This window comes from Xenopus laevis, chromosome 6L (genome assembly GCF_017654675.1).
Source record: "Xenopus laevis strain J_2021 chromosome 6L, Xenopus_laevis_v10.1, whole genome shotgun sequence".
Taxonomy (NCBI): domain Eukaryota; kingdom Metazoa; phylum Chordata; class Amphibia; order Anura; family Pipidae; genus Xenopus; species Xenopus laevis.
In genome coordinates, this window is record NC_054381.1 from 161921100 (window position 1) to 161943487 (window position 22388).

The window sequence follows — 22388 nt, forward strand, 5'->3', positions numbered from 1 at the left end:
GTGGATTCGGTGCATCCCTAAAAAAAGTTGCCGCGCACGTAGGGTGGCGACATTTTTTGGACCACGCCTGTTTTGCGGCCACACCCCCTAATTACCATGTTCGTTTTACAAGATTTAGGCAGATTATAAAAGTTTGAACACATTTCTGTTTTTTTTCAGTTATTACAGTTTTACTAATGAAGGTGAATTGTCCTTTAAGCTGTGACTTCTCCCAAGGGACCTCCTTATCTAAATTGTTACAATTACTTATTTGCTTATCTCAAAATTGTTACAAAAGTATCTTATCTGCAGCTGTTCTGGGCTCTCTGCCAAAAGCCAATGAAGTTAGAAACTTTGTTTCTTTTTCTGGCTGTTCAGTGCAGAGAAAAACTGGACTTTCCAGGACAAACGAGGGACTGTCCCTCTAAAAACGGGACAGTTGGGAGGTATGAAGGTTCCTACACATCCAAACAGATTTTTGTCAAATTCAAGAGAATCCTTTTCTTTGGGAACGACAGGAACTTGAAGCCGAAGGGGGTTATTTACTAAATTGCGAAATGATCTCATTGTCCCAATAAAACTTGACCAAACTCCTCCGGCTGATTTTGTCTTATTTGTTAATAAATTTACTCAATATAATTGGATCAGTCAAAAAAAACCAAGCAAAACCCCAAATTGGGCAATTTTTCTGGGTTCAATTTTTTACCCAAAAGACCAAAAAGGTGGGAGTGATTTTTGGGCTAAACCCAAGGGGGAGGAGTTTGAGATGGAGCCTCCCCATCGACTTATACAAGATTTTCAGATTTGAGCTTTTTTGCGACATCAAAACATAAAAAACCTCGAAAAATGTTTTTTTTTTCCCTCGAAAAAAATAAATTTTTGCCCCTCAAATCCTGAACAGATAAATTCGTGAGGTGAAAACTTCTGGGGCAGAAGCAGAGACGTTACTGCTCGTGACAACACAACTCCCACTACATTTCCACACAAACACCGAGTCATTAACGTAAATGAGTGTTGAAGTCACACGGTTACCCGGTCCCGCCCTCGATTTACTGTAAAATCTCAGCGCTTTCAGTCCAGTCCCTTCACTTCCGGAACGCACGCGCTTCTTCCTGGAACGCATCCCCCGTCCTCCCAGTATCCAGTCTGAGGATCACGTGGTGCAGTGATGTCACAGGGCGGCGGGCGGTGCTAATGCGGTGACAGGAAGTGGACGGACAGGTTGTTCAGAGGTGGGTGTAGCGTCTGCTGAGGGAATGGGGAAGAAGCTGTTTTTTTTATCCCTCCTCGGGCAGAACTAGGGGAGTTCATTGTGGGGGTCCCCCATTTCCTCCTGGTGTTGCAACAGTTAATAATGTACATGGGGGAGAGGAGAAATGGGCTCCTTGTGCCTTTAATGATTCATCTCTCACTGTGACTCCCTCCTCCTTTATTTACACTGACTGGGGAATATTATTGTTTTATTATCATTTATTACTAATGTAAAGCATGGAAATGTGTAAATATGTATAATATATAGATATATCCATCTATACACTGACATACACACGTATATACACTAATACACTGACATATAGACCTATATACTGTAATACACTGACATATAGACGTATATACTGTAATACACTGACATATAGACGTATATACTGTAATACACTGACATATAGACGTATATACTGTAATACACTGACATATAGACGTATATACTGTAATACACTGACATATAGACGTATATACACTAATACACTGACATATAGACGTATATACTGTAATACACTGACATATAGACGTATATACTGTAATACACTGACATATAGACGTATATACTGTAATACACTGACATATAGACGTATATACTGTAATACACTGACATATAGACGTATATACTGTAATACACTGACATATAGACGTATATACACTAATACACTGACATATAGACGTATATACTGTAATACACTGACATATAGACGTATATACTGTAATACACTGACATATAGACGTATATACTGTAATACACTGACATATAGACGTATATACTGTAATACACTGACATATAGACGTATATACAGTAATACAATGACGTATATACAGTAATACACTGACATATAGACCTATATACACTAATACACTGATTTATAGACGTATATACAGTAATACACTGACATATAGACCTATATACACTAATACACTGACATATAGACGTATATACTGTAATACACTGACATATAGAAGTATATACACTAATACACTGACATATAGACGTATATACTGTAATACACTGACATATAGACGTATATACTGTAATACACTGACATATAGACGTATATACTGTAATACACTGACATATAGACGTATATACTGTAATACACTGACATATAGACGTATATACACTAATACACTGACATATAGACGTATATACTGTAATACACTGACATATAGACGTATATACTGTAATACACTGACATATAGACGTATATACTGTAATACACTGACATATAGACGTATATACTGTAATACACTGACATATAGACGTATATACAGTAATACACTGACGTATATACAGTAATACACTGACATATAGACCTATATACACTAATACACTGATTTATAGACGTATATACAGTAATACACTGACATATAGACCTATATACACTAATACACTGACATATAGACGTATATACTGTAATACACTGACATATAGAAGTATATACACTAATACACTGACATATAGACGTATATACTGTAATACACTGACATATAGACTTATATACAGTAATACACTGACATATAGACGTATATACTGTAATACACTGACATATAGACGTATATACTGTAATACACTGACGTATATACAGTAATACACTGACATATAGACCTATATACACTAATACACTGATTTATAGACGTATATACAGTAATACACTGACATATAGACCTATACACACTAATACACTGATTTATAGACGTATATACAGTAATACACTGACATATAGACCTATATACACTAATACACTGACATATAGACGTATATACACTAATACACTGACATATAGACGTATATACAGTAATGCACTCGCATATAGACCTATATACAGTAATGCACTGACATATAGACGTATATACACTAATACACTGACATATAGACGTATATACACTAATACACTGACATATAGACCTATATACACTAATACACTGACATATAGACGTATATACACTAATACACTGACATATAGACGTATATACAGTAATACACTGACATATAGACGTATATACACTAATACACTGACATATAGACATATAGACGTATATACAGTAATACACTGACATATAGACGTATATACACTAATACACTGACATATAGACATATAGACGTATATACACTAATACACTGACATATAGACGTATATACACTAATACACTGACATATAGACGTATATACAGTAATACACTGACATATAGACCTATATACAGTAATACACTGACATATAGACGTATATACACTAATACACTGACATATAGACACATAGACGTATATACACTAATACACTGACATATAGACGTATATACAGTAATGCACTCGCATATAGACGTTTATACAGTAATGCACTCACATATAGACCCATATACAGTAATACTGTGTCTCTTTCACCCTCAGCAGGAGGGAGCGGGGGAGCAATAAATCGAGGTAGTTTGGAGAACAGTAAATCATGGGGCTCCTCTCTGATCCAAATCGCCGCCAGGCCTTGTCCCGAATCATCACCCAACTGAACACCCCACTGTGGTGAGTAAGAAGCTAAAGAACTAAAACTACTCTGATGTATTATTTTACATTTACCATCTTTGCTTTGGCCCCTGATTAAATAGAGCAAAAACCACCTTATTGTGTATTTGTATTGTGTGATGGAAAGACACAAAGCTGTGCAGCAATTGGTCAGTCTGTTCTACAGTGCAAATTCCAATAACGTATTTATCTTTCCTTTGTCTCCTGCAGTATTTTCAGTTACCTGGTTGGTGTGGTTTGGTTCCTGGGCCTGGCATTCCACCCTTTCACCCTGCGCTCCTATATCTCAGAGAATTCCATGGGATCTACTATGGTAGAGGAGCAGTTTGTGTCTGGGGAGAGAGCCGTCTCCTACGCCCGGGAATTTGCAGCGCACAAAAAGTCAGCAGGGTGAGTGATGTCCATGCTGTAATTCAGACAATAATCTGGGGACTTGTCCTAAATAGCAGACATGGTTCCTTAATCTGGGCTGGACCTTAAAGGGGTTGTACACCTTTAAAATAACTGTTAGTATGACGTAGAGAGGGATATTCTGAGACAATTTGCAATTGGTTGTCATTTTTCCTTATTTGTGGTTTTTGGGTTATTTATCTTTTTATTTAGCAGCATCAGGTTGCTAGAATCCAAATTCCCCTAGCAACCATACATTGATTTGAATAAGAGACTGGAATATGAATAGGAGAGAACTGAATAGAACGATGAGCAATAAAAAGTAGCAATAACAATACATTTGTAGCCTTACAGAGCATTTGTTTATTTTAGATAGGGTCAGTGACCCCCATTTGAAAGCTGGAAAGAGTCAGAAGAAGAAGAAAGCAAATAATTCAAAAACTATAACAAAAAAATAAATAATGAAGACCAATTGAAAAGTTGCTTACTAAAAATTAACTGAAAAGGTGAACCACCTCTTTAATCCCATGTAAAACATTTTATTTTACAGACCGTGATGGTATAACTAGTATGCAGTTTTAGAAGTGGTTGGTGTATAAAACCGCATCCTCATAGCTGGTGTCACATGATAATAACCTAATAATAACAATGTTTGGCTTTTTGTCCCTGCAGGGGGTCCCCAGTGGCCTGGCTGGAGAGGACCATGAGTGGACTGGGCTTGGAAGTCTATTCTCAGAGCTTTGTCCGAACTCTGCCCTTTCCTGATGAGACCACGGAACGATTTGTACGTAAGCGGTGATCTGTGATCTGCGTGTTTGTTAAAGAGGAACTGTTGCGAAAATTAAAATGTAATATAAGCTTTAGCACGATGAATTAAAGGAGAAGGAAAGGCTAAAATTAAGTAAGCTTTATCAGAAAGGTCTATATAAATACACCAGTAAAGTAATCCTGCTCTGAGTCCTCTGTCCAAGAAATACAGCATTTCTTTCCTTTTATCGTGTACTCATGGGCTTCTGTATCAGACTTCCCGGGGCAGGGCTTGAGCATGCTCAGTTTGCTCCTCTCCCTCCTCCCATCCCTACTGTAATCTGAGCTCAGAGCTGTAAGTGAGCAGGGAGAGATGCAGGAAGTGATGTCACACCAAGCTTATATATCAGCTTCTATCCTAAACAAACAGAGGCAGTGTGTAGAGCTGTTTACTCAGGTATGGTAAAGCATTCTGCAGAATAAATATAGCAATCTAGCTTGCACTATTGTGGCTAATCTATTGGCAATAAACTGTCTTGGAGCTTTCCTTCTCCTTTACGAAGTTTTCTAAATATAATCAATTAGAAATTCTGCACCGTTTCTGAAATAATCAAGTTTATCTTCACTATTCCTCTCTCAGCATCTGTTTCTCTTCATTCTCTCTTCATGCAGCAGTTGGGTGTCAGATATTCACTGACAGATCCAATATATCTTATAGGGGGGCTCCTTTTGCCTAGAAGATGTATTAGAGCTCACTCTATTAAACTCACCAGACATCATGTCTCACTACATGCAGGATTTGTGCAAAAGGCAGTTATTTTGTTACATTTTGTTTTTACTGGAATCAGTTATTTGAGTGACCTCTAATTCATGCTAGGAAAGGAGCCCCCCTATAAGATATATTGGATCTAACTGTCAGTCTGAGTATTTCAGAAACAGTGCAGAATATTTAATTGCTTATATATAGAAAGTTTCTTTTTTCAGTATGAGGAAGTTTATATTACATTTAAATTTTTGCCACAGTTCCCCTTTAAGATCAACAATTCCATGCCACCTCATGGGGGTGGTGCTAAAGCTTGCTTAGATGCCTTGCTTAGTAGTCATTTGGCCACTATATGTCTGATGCAGAATTGGGATGCAATTGATATAGCGCTTACTTTATATTGCGTAGTAGTGTTGAACCCTGGCAGCACTGAGCAGTGTGCATGAGTCTATTCCTTTCACCAGTACACACCAACTGCCACACAGCTATCAGACACTTACCTATCTGCCACTTTCTTAATGAAATGGACACACAGATGAATCTAGGGATGCACCGAATCCAGGATTCGGTTCGGGATTTGGCCAGGATTCGGCCGAATCCTTCTGCCCGCCCGAACCAAATCGGAAATCCTAATTTGCATATGCAAATTAGGAGCGGGAGGGAAATTGTGTGACTTTTTGTCACAAAACAAGGAAGTAAAAAATGTTTTCCCCTTCCCACCCTTTATCTGCATATGCAAATTAGGGTTTTGTATTCGGCCAAATCTTTCACAAAGGATTCGGGGGTTCGGCTTAATCCAAAAAAGTGGATTCGGTGCATCCCTAGATGAATCCCTTACAGTATGGTGGTGTCACAGTTCTATAGGGGAAGGTCAGAGCTTGGACCTGCCACTAACCATTCAGATGAAATAAAGTAGTAAAAGAACAGATCAGCTGATATTCTGCCCCTGACAGTAATCGTATGATAGTTATGTCCGACAAAACTGGTGACAGTCTCCCACTGAAAATCGTATGATCGGCAACCGAAAGAAATCTTTTAACCTGTCCCATCGACCAAGCAACCGATTTCTGCCGGACGAAAAATGTCAGGACTCTCCACACACGGTCCGAAAATCGTACGAATCCTTGATTTGTACGATCGGATCTTTGCGTCTATGGCCAGCTTTACTGTAATGAACTAACTGCACTCCTGTAATTCACCTGTACTGCACTGGTGGTTCTGGCCCTCCGTTGACCTGGCTAGGACCCTTAGTAACAGCAACATTTTTACGGATCCGCACACACTATTTTCTGTATTTGGGGCGATTACGAGTTTTATTATATCACCAACAGTATCAACGTTTTGCTGAGATGGGGTACATCAAGATACAGAATCAAGTGCACAATCACCTTTATACCCATAAACCCCACCCATAATCCTTACACATCAATTAAAAAACGTAATCATTGTGTTACTTTACCCATCATTCTTTCTTGTTGCACTTCTTCCCCTACAGATGGTGAAAGGCACTAACGTATATGGAATATTGAGAGCTCCGCGTGCTGCAAGTACAGAGTCTTTGGTTCTGAGTGTTCCTTGCAGCGAAGGACAGAACAATAACCAGGCTGTTGGCCTTCTGCTGGCACTGGCCTCGTACTTCAGAGGTGAGAGATCCAATACGAACAGATCTATGGTACTGACCCTTCCTTAGTCCATATTGCTTCTTGCATACTCACCTCTTGTAGAGATAGACATTCATTTCTGATTCTGTGCTCAAAGGGCAGATCTACTGGGCTAAGGATCTCATCTTCCTGGTGAATGAACACGATCTGATCGGGATGGAGGCCTGGCTGGAAGGTTACCATGATGTGAATGTGACAGGTATGTGCTTCCCTGCTCCCTGGCATTACAGGCTCCATTGGATATCAGATTAGTTAAACGAGACTGTGGAGTCTACAGAGCTGTAAGAGATTTATTACTAGAGTTAATCCGCTGAACTGTGCAGGTTCAGCGGATTAATCAATCTGCCAGTTGATCCAGAGGAAGGCGAAAAGAAAACCCCATCTGAAACCTCTCCAATTTGCCTCAGAGAGGGAAAAATTCCTTCCTGACTCCAAAATGGGACCAGTCCCTGGATCAACTTGTACTATGAGCTATCTCCCATATCCCTGTATTCCCTCACTTGCTAAACACCATCCAACCCCTTCTTATACCTATCTAATGTATCAGTCTGTACCCCTGATTCACTTCCCAGCTCTCCCTGTAACACCCCTTTCCCTCCTCTAATCTCATTGGCTCCCTCCTGTCTCCTGGGAGGAGCTACTAGTGAATAAAGCATCCGACCCTTCCTTGTACCTATCTAATGTATCAGCCTGTACCACTGATTCACTTCCCAGCTCTCCCTGTAACACCACTTTCCTTCCTCGAATCTCATTGGCTCTCTCCTGTCTGCTGTGAGGAGCTACTGGTGAATAAAGCATCCGACCCTTCCTTGTACCTATCTAATGTATCAGCCTGTACCCCTGATTCACTTCCCAGCTCTCCCTGTAACACCCCTTTCCCTCCTCTAATCTCATTGCCTCCTCCCGTGACTCTCTGCCCCATTTAATACAAGTCAAGACCTTATTTGCCCTTGATGCTGCTGACTGGCATTACCTGCTACAGACAAGTTTATTATCTACAAGGACTCCAAGCTCTGTCTCCATTATGGATTTGCCTAGTGCAGTCCCATTAAGGGTATAAGTGGATATTGTTACATCCCAGGTGCAGGACTTTACATTTATCAACATTGAATCTCATTTGCCACTTAGCTGCCCAGATTGCCAGTTAGTCAAGATCCTGTTGCAAGTGCCACATCCTAAATGGAATTAATTGGGCTGATAGTTTTGTGTCATCTGCAAACACTGATACAATACTTACAACACCCTCCCCTAAGTCATTAATAAACAAGTTAAATAAAAGTGGCCCCAATACTGAGCCCTGAGGGACCCCACTAAGAACCTTACTCCAAGTAGAGAATGTCCCATTAACAACCACTCTCTGTACCCGATCCTGTAGCCAGTTTCCTATCCATGTGCAAACGACTTCTTTAAGGCCAACAGACCTTAGTTTAGAAAGCAGTCGTTTGTGGGGCACAGTATCAAATGCTTTGGCAAAATCCAAATAGATCACATCTACTGCCCCCCCCACTGTCCAGCATATTACTTACCTCATCATAAAAAGCAATCAAATTTTGAATGTAATCCCTTAACAAGCCTTCAAATAATTTGCCCACCACAGATGTCAGACTTACTGGCCTATAATTGCCAGGCTGAATCCCTTTTTAAATATTGGAATAACATCATCTTTTCTCCAATCCATAGGCACCATAGCAGATGAAAGTGAGAAAATCAGAAATAGGGGCTGGTCTAAAACTGAACTAAGCTCTCTTAGAACCCGGGGGTGTATGACATCAGGCCCTGGAGCCTTGTTTACATTAATTTGTATTAAAGCTTTATGAATCATATCCTGAGTCAGCCACTGACTAGATTGTGCTGAGCCATTAGTGCAGCTATAAAGTGAGCCTGGGAACTCAGACTCAGACTCAGACTGAGCTACTTGCCACTTACCCCTCGGCAGAGGTCCTGTCCATGGAGTTCAAAGACGCCATCTTCTCCCGTGTGGTCTTCTTCCTGGATTGCCCGGCGTTTTGGCAGCGCATGCGCAGTAGGAGCATTTGCCGGTTCAGCTCTACTGCTCATGAGCCGAAAGTCACAAAGTTTCCGAACAATGAAATCAGAAAACGTTGTTACTTTCGGCGCATGCGCAGTAGAGCTGAACCGGCAAATACTCCTACTGCGCATGCGCCACCAAACGCCGGGCAATCCAGGAAGAAGGCCGCATGGGAGAAGATGTCGTCTGTGAACAGGACCTGCACCGAGGGGTAAGTAGCAACTTAGGGGCATTTGCCTGGGGGGGGAGGTCGGCCAGGGGGAGGGGGGAAAATACAGGGGAGGGGGAGGGATTTTAGTGCAGAAGGGGTTTAGTTCTCCTTTAAGGTTTTTAACGCTGCCTAACACTTAATTCACATGCAATACTCGCTTAGCAGCTCCCACACTCGCTTATGACTCTCCGAGAAAAAGCTTTCAAAAGTGCTTGTTTGGTTGGTTGGTCAGTGGCTGAAATACCCAACGGTTGAATCAGTATAATTGTATATCAATACATGCGTGTGCTTTGCTGATCTCCCTTACACACATGTTCTTTCAGAGATAAAGTCCTCTGTGATGATTGGTCGAGCTGGAGCCATTCAGGCAGCCGTTTCTCTGGAGATGAGCAGCGATGTGGTCACCAGCTTTGATTTGGTGGTGGAAGGTTTAAACGGGCAATTGCCCAACCTCGACTTGGTGAGCCTGTTCTATGCCTTCTGCCAGAAGAACGCTCTACTCTGCACCATTCAGGGCAAGGTCTGTGGCTGTTATTGGCTTTCATTTGTTTACTCTTCTGATTTCCATGTCTGAGCCTCAGTGACTCTGTCTCTCTGTATTCAGCTTCAGCGAAATGACTTTGACACCTTCCCCGGGTACCTGCACAGCCTCCAGACAATGCTGATCATGGTGCTGAAGCAGGGCTCTGGGAGGCCCCAAGGGGACCACGGACTCTTCCTGCGCTACCACATTGAAGCCATCACCCTGCGGGGTATCAACAGCTTCCGCCAGTACAAATATGACCTGAGCACAGTGGGAAAGTAAGTATCCGTCTTCTCCTACTGTCACCTTGATGTTGTGAAACTGCCTGTTTTGAGTATGAGGAGATACTGAGAACAATGCAGACATATATACATATATAAAGTGTAAAACCTGTGGAGGGGTTTCTGGCAAATTGTCCTTAGTAATGGCAAACTTCCTGCTCTGGGCACCTTTGAGGACTATTTATTATTTTAACTACCCCGCTGCAGGTAAATTGGGTCAGTAAGTGTATTAGATGCAGTGGTCAAATAGCAAAGAAATGCGTTTGTGTCTGTCACCAACTAAGTGTATGATAAACATGCAGACAAGATAGCCGAGGATCCCACACCCATCCTTATTGGGGTTCTGAGATGAGAGCATTGGTAAGAGATCACTTGACATGTGAATCTCTGTGTTAAAGGGATACTGTCATGGAAAAAAATGTTTTTTTTCAAAACACATCCGTTAGTAGTGCTGCAACAGCAGAATTCTGCACTGAAATCCATTTCTCAAAAGAGCAAACTGATTTTTTTATATTTAATTTTGAAATCTGACATGGGGCTAGACATATTGTCAGTTTCCCAGCTGCCCCCAGTCATGTGACTTGTGCCCTGATAAACTTTAGTCACTCTTTACTGCTGTACTGCAAGTTGGAGTGATATCACCCCTCCCCCAGCAGCCTAACAACAGAACAATGGGAAGGTAACCAGATAGCAGCTCCCTAACACAAGATAACAGCTGTCTGGTAGATCTAAGAACAACACTCAATAGTAAAATCCAGGTCCCACTGAGACACATTCAGTTCCATTGAGTAGGAGAAACAACAGCCTGCCAGAAAGCAGTTCCATCCTAAAGTGCTGGCTCTTTCTGAAATCACATGACCAGGCAAAATGAGCTGAGATGCACCTACACACCAATATTACAACTAAATACACTTGCTGGTTCAGGAATGACATTTTATATTGTACAGTGAATTATTTGCAGTGTAAACAGTGTCATTTAGAAATAAAAACGACATTATAAAAATTATCATTGCTCTGTGTAACTTGCTAAACACCATTATTTTCTCTTTCATAGGACCCTGGAAGGAATGTTTCGGAAACTGAACAACCTCTCCGAGCGCCTGCACCAGTCGTACTTCTTCTACCTGCTGCCCTGCCTGTCCCGCTTTGTTTCTATTGGGATTTACATGCCGGCCGTCGGCTTCATCATCCTCATTCTGATCCTCAGGATATCCTTTCCCCAAACCACAGAGGCTGGATTATCCCCTGCACAACAGTTGAATGTTGAAATACGTTTTACTCTCTCATCTCAGGGGGACACAGGCACTGTAGGGTTAACTTCACCTTCCGGGAGGAAAGGACACTAAAAAGCAAGAACTTTGACAGCCCTCCCTGGGGCCAGCCCGCCTATCCCAGCAGGCCACACCCCCCCAGGAGGCTGTCACACCCCAGTTCTTTTAGTGTCCTCATGGGAGGAGGACACTCTCCCCTCAGGGGAGAATTTATTATTTATTATTTTATTATTTAATCATTTATTTAGTTATTTCTTCAATTAGTATTTTTTCCGCAGGTTCCCCGGGCAGGAATTCCGGTTCAGTCCCGGTTGATGCAGGGCAATTTTGATAGGACAGGAGCTCCTGCTCTGTTCCTTGCGCCCTTAGGCACTTGGAGACAGGAGCTACGGCTCAGTTCTCTTGGCTGGGGGGGGGCAGCGGCTGGATTCATCAGCACTTCCGCACCCCTAGCCCAGCAGTGGACGTTTCCACTCACACGCTGCCATCCTGCCGCTCTCCCATGCCTTTTGGGGACGAGCGACAGGTTCTCCCTTCTCAGGCGCCATTTTGGATTTTCGCGCCGTTCGCCGGTGACGTCACCGCGCATGCGTGCGCACCTCCCATTTTCCTTCGCGCCTTTCCTATTGACGGCGCAGTCTTCAGCGGCGCTCCCTCCGGATCACCTCGCTGTCGCAGGCTCCATCTGGACTACTCTTTTCCCACACAGGCAACTGGCGGGTTAGCTTCCTCTTCCATAGGCAAGGTCCGCACTCTTGCAGTGCAAGGTTGGGTCCAAGAAGTTACAGGCTCATCTCCAGGGACGGCTGTCATTCCTCAGGCCTGTATCAAGTTACATATTTTCTCTTCTTGACCCTTGGGCTATTTTGATATATATATATATTATATATTTATATATATTACTATTCATATGGGCTATGGCAGACCCCACCAGGGAAGGTCCCAAGCTGCGTTCTACACAGTCATCTGCCAGGGTTCCTTCCGTCCCCAAGGTGTCCTTTCTGGCATGCGCCAGTTGTCGCGCCAGACTTCCCCTGGGTCACCCTGAGCCTACTTGTATGGCATGCTCACAACCTTCCCATGCCCCTGCTTCTACGGACAGCCAGGGTGCATCAGATTCAGTACCTGAACCCCTCTGGGCACGAAATTTAGCAAGTTCCATTTCTTCCCTCCAGGGACTTGCGCGGCTTCCTGAGTCCTTAGACAAGTTCCTCGCCCAGCTTGCTTCCCAACCTCCCTCAGGGGTAGCTGGGAAACGCAAGACTTCTAACACCTCCTTACTTCCGGACTCCGACGAGGAGTCGGAACTTGCAGAGGATGGCCAAATTTCAGACAGGGATTCTGACGAGGATTCCCATCGTGAACCAGAGGTTCCCGCAGCTATCTCTGACGTAGACAGTTTGATCGAATCTGTTCTTGAGACTCTCAACGTGTCTCCACCTGTCTCGGCCGATCCGTCCACGGATCTTTTTAAGAGACAGAAAAAGTCTGCTAAGTTGTTCCCTTCACATGACCAACTTTTCTCTGTAGTCAAGGATGAGTGGGCCTCTCCAGAACGCAAAATCAATCTTTCCCGTCGCTTCGCCCTTCTCTATCCTTTTCCCAAGGACGACACTGATCTTTGGTGCCTCTCTCCTACAGTCGATCCACCTATCTCCCGTCTAGCCAAGTCCACCACCATTCCAGTTCCCGATGCGGCTGGATTCAAGGATCCTATTGACAAAAGGCTGGAGGGATTCTGCAAATCCATTTTTTTCGCCTCAGGTGCAGCCCTCAGACCGACCTTCGCTACCGCCTGGGTCAGTCGCGCTTCAGAGGTTTGGGCCGATCAGCTCTGTCAGGCTGTTATAGATGGTTCTGACCAGGCCTCTATTTTACAGCTGGCGGAACAACTCAAGGAGGCTTCCCAGTTCCTCTGCCAGGCATCCTTGGACTCGGCGAAGATGATTGCCAGGGCTTCCGCCACTTCCATAGCGGCCAGACGTTTCCTCTGGCTCAAACATTGGTCGGCGGATTTGACATCCAAGAAGTCTCTTGTTTCTATTCCCTTCGCAGGCAAGGTTCTATTTGGCACTGAGCTAGATAAAATTATCAGCCAGGCTACAGGGGGCAAAAGTACCCTCCTTCCACAGAACAAGCCTAAGCAGCAGTCAGCTAATCGCCGTTTCTCTCGATTTCGCTCCTTTCGCTCCAAACAAAATAAGACTCCAACCACAGAAAGGAGCGCCCCTTCCTTTAGGGGAAAGTGGAAGAGACCTACCTGGTCCGCTGGCAGACAAACTCAGAAACCTTCTGCCGACAAAGCATCCTCTTCCTGAAGGTTTGACCACCTCCCGAATCGAGAGGGTGGGAGGGCGTCTCCTCTCCTTTCGGCAGGTCTGGTCTCACTCCTTCGTAGATGCCTGGGTCCACGAAGTGCTCCACCACGGCTATTCCATAGAGTTTCGACACCCTCCTCCGGAGAGATTTCTCTCTTCTCCCCCACCGTCCAATCCCGTACGCAGAGCAGCCTTCTTCAGGGCCATTTCCGCCCTCCAACAGGCAGGGGTAGTGGTACCGGTACCCAAGGAGGAGGAGCGGCAGGGATTCTATTCCATCCTCTTCTGCGTCCCCAAGAAAGACGGAGGGATACGCCCCATCCTGGATCTCAAGAAACTCAATCGTTGCCTCAGACGTTTTTCTTTCCGGATGGAATCCATCCGTTCCGTCATTTCAGCAATGGAACCAGGGGAGTTTCTTTCCTCGGTCGACATCAAGGACGCTTACCTCCATATCCCTATTCTCCGGGCGCATCATCGCTACCTGCGATTTGCCTCTCTGGGGAAGCACTTCCAATTTGTGGCTCTCCCCTTCGGCCTGGCCACGGCTCCTCGGGTCTTCACCAAGATCCTGGCCCCAGTTCTAGCCCTCCTTCGGTCTCAGGGGGTATCAGTGACCCCCTACCTGGACGATCTCCTCATCAAGGCTCCATCAGTCCAGAGGAATCGGTCCGATCTGTCCCTCGTGATCCAGACTCTGCAACATCACGGATGGATCATCAACTTCAAGAAGTCGTCCCTGGTTCCCGCGCAGAGAATGACATTCTTGGGGACTCTCTTCGATACCCAGCTCTGCCGCACCTTTCTTCCAGCGGACAAATCTCTAACTCTACGCAGCCGCATTCTCTCTCTAGCGGACTCGCCATACACTCCTCTCAGATCTTGCATGCAGGTACTGGGGTTGATGGTCTCTGCGATAGACACCATCCCTTTTGCTCAGCTCCACACTCGTCCCCTTCAGCGAGCCATCCTGACGCACTGGGACCCAGAGGTAACGTGTCTGGACTCTCCCATCACCCTCCCCTCTCCGACGAGGACTTCCCTGAGGTGGTGGCTTCAACCAGCCAATCTCAACCAGGGCAAGCCATTTGCAATCCTTCACTGGACCATCCTCACCACGGATGCCAGTCTCCGGGGTTGGGGTGCGGTGTGTCAAGGCCAGACAGCACAGGGCAGATGGCTCCCCTCAGAGACATCTCTTCCCATCAATGTCCTCGAACTCCGAGCCATTCGCCTGGCTCTCCTTCACTGGACAGACTTCCTCAGGGGCAAGACCATCAAGATTCAGACGGACAATGCCACGGCGGTGGCGTACATCAACCATCAGGGAGGGACTCGCAGCAGGGGAGCCATGCAGGAGGCCTCGCGCATTCTCTCCTGGGCGGAGAAGTACGTACCGGCCATTTCCGCAGTCCACATTCCGGGAGTGGAAAATTGGACGGCGGACTTCCTCAGCAGGGAAACTCTCGATCAAGGAGAATGGGCCCTGCACCCAGAAGTGTTCGAACTTCTGACCGACCAATGGGGCATGCCAGAGGTCGACTTGATGGCCTCCAGGACCAATGCAAAGACTCCGCTTTTCATGTCTCGGTCACGGGATCCAAGGGCCATAGGAGTAGACGCGCTCACGGCTCCATGGCCGTTCCACTTCGTTTACGTCTTCCCCCCCCTACCTCTCCTTCCCAGGATACTGAAGAGGATCAAGCGAGAGGGGGTCAGGACCATGCTAGTGGCTCCATACTGGCCCAGAAGGGCCTGGTTTGCAGATCTCGTCAATCTCGCAGAGACGGAGCCCATCCATCTTCCAAATCGTCAGGATCTTCTAAGCCAGGGTCCAGTATTCCACCCGAATATTCATCTGTTCCATTTGACGGCCTGGCTCTTGAGACCTTAGTCCTCAAACGGCAGGGGTTTGATGACCGAGTGATAGCGACCATGATTGCTGCCAGAAAACCTTCCTCCTCTCGTATCTATTACAGAACATGGAGGACTTACATCACTTGGTGTACCGCTCACTCTTTTCCCCCGCATCGCTACAGCACGGCCCGTATACTCGGATTTCTGCAGCAGGGCCTCGACAAAGGCCTTCGCCTTGCCTCCCTCAAGTCTCAGATCTCTGCCTTGTCCGTACTTTTCCAGCTCAACATTGCACTGAAATCTCCTGTTCGGACCTTCCTGCAGGGAGTCGCGCATCTCGCCCCTCCCATTCGGGCACCTGTACCTGGTTGGGACCTCAACCTGGTCCTGTCGTCTCTGCAGGGTGCTCCGTTCGAGCCCCTCGCTCAGGCCTCGGATGTACTTCTTACCTGGAAGACCGTGTTCCTCCTCGCTATCACGTCTGCCAGACGAGTATCCGAGCTAGCAGCACTTTCCTGCCGTTCACCTTTCTTAATTTTCCACCAGGACAAAGCTGTGCTCCGGCCCATACCCACCTTCCTGCCTAAGGTAGTATCGGCCTTCCACCTCAACCAGGACATCGTGGTGCCATCCTTCTGCCCACACCCTAAGTGTTCTAAGGAAACGGCCCTGCATTCCCTGGATGTGGTCCGCGCTCTCAAATGTTATGTTCACAGATCCGACTCCTTTCGCAGGTGTGATGCTCTCCTCGTCATTCCCACTGGTCCACGGAAGGGTCTGAAAGCTTCCAAGACCACCCTTGCCAGATGGATACGATCCACGATTCACCGGACCTACCAGATCGCCGGTAGACCTTCCCCCCTGAGGGTCACGGCTCACTCGACCAGATCACTGGCGGCTTCCTGGGCAGCGCGGAACATGGCGTCCGTGGAGCAGATCTGCAAGGCTGCCACATGGTCTTCCATCCATACCTTCACCCGCTTCTACCAGGTTCATGTTGCCTCCTCCTCTGAGGCTGTTTTCGGTAGGAAGGTACTGCACGCTGCTGTGCAATCTTCAGCTTGATCTACCCACCCTTCTGGGGACTGCTCTTGAACGTCCCTACAGTGCCTGTGTCCCCCTGAGATGAGAGAGTAAGATGGATTTTTGTCTTACCTGTAAAATCCTTTTCTCTCTTCATCGAAAGGGGGACACAGGCACGCCCATCCCTTACGATTTCAAGCTTGGCCGCGGAAGGTTCCTTAGACAGTCCTGTCTAGATCCAGCATCACCTCCTGGTGGGGCTTCCAAGCCCTAGTGTGTTTAGCTCCTTTTTTGTCCTTGTTGTGTGGACATCCGTCAAGTTAGCCCAAGGTTCTTCCTTGGTCAGTTCTAGTTAATTCCTCAGTTATCTTTTACACTTTCAACGTTCTGGGGTGTGACAGCCTCCTGGGGGGGTGTGGCCTGCTGGGATAGGCGGGCTGGCCCCAGGGAGGGCTGTCAAAGTTCTTGCTTTTTAGTGTCCTTTCCTCCCGGAAGGTGAAGTTAACCCTACAGTGCCTGTGTCCCCCTTTCGATGAAGAGAGAAAAGGATTTTACAGGTAAGACAAAAATCCATCTATTTGCGATGCATAGCGCTAAGTGTTTCAGACCACCTGGGTCCTTCCTCTGGTGCAATTTGCATCTCAAATAAACCAAAAAACGTATTTCACCATTCAGCTCTCCAGTGGATCCTTCATGTTTATATGAGAACTCCATGTAGAAGTGGACATCCACTCACTCCAGCCTTTATACATTACATATTTGGCTAACTAACTATATTAGATATATTTTTTTACCCAGTTTTTATTTTTATACTGAACAATTCCTTTAACAGTATATCTCCCCTTTAAGGTTCAGCAATAAACATCATCACTTCAACCCACTCCTACTCATTCCTGTAGCCTTTTGTGGCAACTATCATAGTTATCTGGCTACAGTAGTTGTTCCCACTGAGGAGCTGTGTTACAGGTTGACAGTATAAGGGTTGCACCAGCCACATTATTATTATTATGAACATGTATTTATACAGCACCAACATATTGCGCAGCGCTGTTTGTTATATTCAGCACATAACCTGAATCCTTTTTTTTATCATGATATTCTGAGTCCTTTCCCCCTGCAACTCCCTGCTTTCTCCTTAACTGTGCGATTACTCGCTGGACTTGTGGATTAAGCTGAGACACTCAGATGGGAGGACAGAGGATGGAGTGATGGATACAGAGCAGGTACCGTTGGGTCTGTAAGGGGTGAGAGAAGGATTTCTGTGCTTATAGCTAAAGGGTTATAGGAAACAGTCATTATAGATTTATGTGCATCTCTCAGAACCTATTCTCATGTGGCCTTGTATGTAAGTTGTCTTTCTCTTTGTCTCTTTGTAGGATCCAAGGCCGGGGATCCTGTCCCTCGCTACCCCAATAGTGATCTGCCATGCCACAGGCCTGAGTCTGTATTACCTCCCAGTAATGAGTCAGGAGATGGCCACTGACCACTTCCCTGTGTCTGAATCTGAGGCTGTTGTTCTCACGGCTATTGCCATCTATGTGGCAGGACTTGCACTGCCCCACAATACTCACAGGTACTGACCCACAATACTCACAGGTACTGACCACAATACTCACAGGTACTGCCCCACAATACTCACAGGTACTGACCCACAATACTCACAGGTACTGATCCACAATACTCACAGGTACTGATCCACAATACTCACAGGTACTGACCACAATACTCACAGGTACTGCCCCACAATACTCACAGGTACTGCCCCACAATACTCACAGGTACTGCCCCACAATACTCACAGGTACTGACCCACAATACTCACAGGTACTGCCCCATAATACTCACAGGTACTGACCCACAATACTCACAGGTACTGACCCACAATACTCACAGGTACTGACCCACAATACTCACAGGTACTGCCCCATAATACTCACAGGTACTGACCCACAATACTCACAGGTACTGACCCACAATACTCACAGGTACTGACCCACAATACTCACAGGTACTGCCCCACAATACTCACAGGTACTGCCCCACAATACTCACAGGTACTGACCCACAATACTCACAGGTACTGCCCCACAATACTCACAGGTACTGACCCACAATACTCACAGGTACTGCCCCACAATACTCACAGGTACTGCCCCATAATACTGACAGGGACTGACGCTTGTCTGTCCCAGCTTGACGGTTCCATGTGTAGCACCCACAATTATCAGTGCTACTAACCTATAGTTTGTATTGCCGGTGTATTGCCGATGTACTGACCTGGACAGACAGATACGTGTCTCTTACTGCTATAATCAAAGCAGGAGACATTTCATATTTTTCTTTGCCTTTACAGAGTTCTGACTGGTGCTGGTTCAGAGCAGGGCTGGATGACTCTCAAACTGATCTCACTGCTGTACCTCGCTGTTCTTTTGGGCTGCATCTCACTCATTAACTTCTCTCTGGGATTCCTGCTGGCGATCACCATTGTTCCTGTGGTGGCCATTGTGCAACCTACTGGGCCAAGGTGAGTGTAAATTCTCTCTTTACAGATCTAGTGTGTGACGGTGCAGCTATTGGAATCACACAGTCTTGTCATAACTAAGATCACAGCTTCTTAGCCAATTGCTGTATTGGATAGTCTGAGTGATAACACTGGCTGCCATGTTTAACTACCAGGGATAAACTGTCGGTATCTGATTGTAATACCCCTAGTTTCATCTGTAACTAGATTTCCATAGAGTAAAATCATTTGATTCTAAACAATATTATTTCAATATCCAGTGTTTGTGGAAACTTGTATTAAAGGAACAGTTCAGTGTAAAAATAAAAACTGGGTAAATAGTCTGTGCAAAATAAAAAATATATCTAATACAGTTAATTAGCCAAAAATGTAATGTATAAAGGCTGGAGTGAGTGGATGTGTAACATAATAGCCAGAACACTACTTCCTGCTTTTCAGCTCTCTAACTCTGAGTTAGTCAGTGACTATAAGGGGGGCCACATGGGACATAACTGTTCAGTGAGTTTGTAATTGATCCTCAGCATTCAGCTCAGATTCAAAAGCAACAGTTATGTCCCATGTGACCCCCCTCAAGTCTTTTTATAAGTGAAAACGGTGCACCATGAAGGGAGATAAATAGACTTGAAAGTCGCTTTAAAAATCCATATTTTATTGTTCCATTATTATTCCATTAAAAAAGACAAAACATCACATGTGGAGGAACCATAGCTTAACGCGTTTCGTGGCTATCCAGCCACTTTCTCAAAAGCACACTGGTTCACACAGAAATCGGACATAAATACCCATAATGCAGGTAAAACCCACCCCATAAAACCATTAAACCGTAGTTCACCACAACAACCATATTAACCCTTGGTTCACCTTTAAATAATGTGTTAGAAAAAACTCTAATACAAAAAACATATAAAGTCTCTGATTGGTTAATGCCCAGTAACCAATCAGTGTAAAGCAAGAGAGCTAAAAAGCAGGAAGTAGTGTTCTGGCTATTATGTTACACATCCACTCACTCCAGCCTTTATACATTACATTATTGGCTAATTAATTATATTATTCACAATAGCAGAGCACAAACTCACCCGAACTCCCCTCCCAAGGTACTCCGGAGGAATTAACGAGGACCAGGATCCGAAATGCGTTAGGCACTCTATGCACTCCAGCACCTAAACTTTTAAATGATTCAATAAATAGCAGTGTGCCACTTTATTTTTTCAAGTTCTAACTAACTATATTAGAAACTTTTTTTTTATTTTGCACAGCCTATCTATTTACTGAGTTTTTATTTTTATATTGAACAATTCCATTAAGATTAGACAGGTCTCAGTTATATCCTCCCAGCAACTGCGCGGAGTTAACCCTCCTTCTCTTCATAGAGCCCTATATGCGATTCTCCTTGTCCTGATCACACCGGCCACCACTCTCCTTGGCAGCATCTTCCTCTACCGGGAGCTGATCGAGTACCCAGTAAGTGTGCTGGAGGGCTGGCAGCTCTTCCTTCAGGCCATTGCCGGGGGCATGTTGGACCATTACCTTTACGGCTCGTTGCTCTTTCCCTTCATCGCGTTCTTTGTCTACCCGTGTTGGCTGCAGCTCTGGAATGTTGTCTTCTGGAAATAGGAGGGGACAATCTGATGGCAAAAAATATCCCTCCGTTCCTTGGCCTAAAGTAAATGGACCATGGCCAAGTTGGACTCTCTGAACCAGAGGCTGAAGCAAAGTCCATCTACAGTTGTCATTGGCTGCGAGGCTTGAACCCACCTCTGTGTCATTGTTTCAGGAGAGCGATGGTTAAACGGGTATGGAATGAAAGAGGGTATTGAGCCGTAAACAAGGAGAGTGCAGAATTAGTGCATGATAGTTTGGATTGTACAGATTTATTTATACACACGGCTGTGGTTCTGGTTTACAGACAAAAATCTATTTCACCCTCACTCTCCACCAGGAATTCTTCACCTGAAAGTGTATTAAACTGCCTTTTTTTTTTTTGGACAAACAAAATTATTCTATTGATTTGTGTTTGAGGCAAAGTCAGAATGCTGGGGGGCCCTCAGTCAACTTTCTTTTCAACATCAGGTTGATGCTGAGGGTCAAGAGCAAATGTCTGTGTTCGGCAATTCTATAAAAGAAAATCCAGTGGAAGTATTTACTCATTTCTGTTCTAGCAAACAATGGCCTTAATGGGATACTGGCTTATAGCCCATAACAAGGTTACAGATATATAGAAACATTGGGGTAACATTCACCCTGCTATAGTTCCAGGGGTACCCAGGGCACAAATAAACACTCACCCCAAATCTCCCCCTAACTGACCTTCAGACTGGGCCCCTTAGCTCATAACAAGGTTACAGATATATAGAAACATTGGGGTGTCACCCTGCTATAGTTCCAGGGGTACCCAGGGTACAAATAAGCACTCACCCCAAATCTCCCCCTAACTGACCTTCAGACTGGGCCCCCTTAGCTCATAACAAGGTTAAAGATATATAGAAACATTGGGGTAACAGTCACCCTGCTATAGTTCCAGGGGTACCCAGGGTACAAAAAACACTCACCCCAAATCTCCCCCTAACTGACCTTCAGACTGGGCCCCCTTAGCTCATAACAAGGTTACAGATATATAGAAACATTGGGGTGTCACCCTGCTATAGTTCCAGGGGTACCCAGGGTACAAATAAGCACTCACCCCAAATCTCCCCCTAACTGACCTTCAGACTGGGCCCCCTTAGCTCATAACAAGGTTACAGATATATAGAAACATTGGGGTGTCACCCTGCTATAGTTCCAGGGGTACCCAGGGTACAAATAAGCACTCACCCCAAATCTCCCCCTAACTGGCCTTCATACTGGGCCCCCTTAGCTCATAACAAGGTTACAGATATATAGAAACATTGGGGTAACAGTCACCCTGCTATAGTTCCAGGGGTACCCAGGGTACAAATAAACACTCACCCCAAATCTCCCCCTAACTGGCCTTCAGACTGGGTCCCCTTAGCTCATAACAAGGTTACAGATATATAGAAACATTGGGGTGTCACC

The 22388-nt window shown here is 45.0% G+C and overlaps 1 protein-coding gene across 2 annotated transcripts; it reads left to right on the forward strand.

Moving 5' to 3' along the window:
* Window positions 1–1061: 1061 nt before the first annotated feature.
* On the forward strand, window positions 1062–21491 carry gpaa1.L (glycosylphosphatidylinositol anchor attachment 1 L homeolog). 2 transcript variants are annotated; one of them, XM_018266353.2, is made up of 13 exons: window positions 1062–1211; window positions 3638–3760; window positions 3971–4150; window positions 4823–4934; window positions 7156–7303; window positions 7419–7520; window positions 9885–10081; window positions 10166–10362; window positions 11420–11573; window positions 17986–18057; window positions 18211–18407; window positions 19188–19358; window positions 20726–21491. In XM_018266353.2, the coding sequence occupies exons 2-13, from the start codon at window positions 3687–3689 to the stop codon at window positions 20967–20969; spliced, it is 1848 nt and encodes a 615-aa protein (XP_018121842.1). In that variant the 5' UTR covers window positions 1062–1211; window positions 3638–3686; the 3' UTR covers window positions 20970–21491.
* The last annotated feature ends 897 nt before the right edge of the window (window positions 21492–22388 follow it).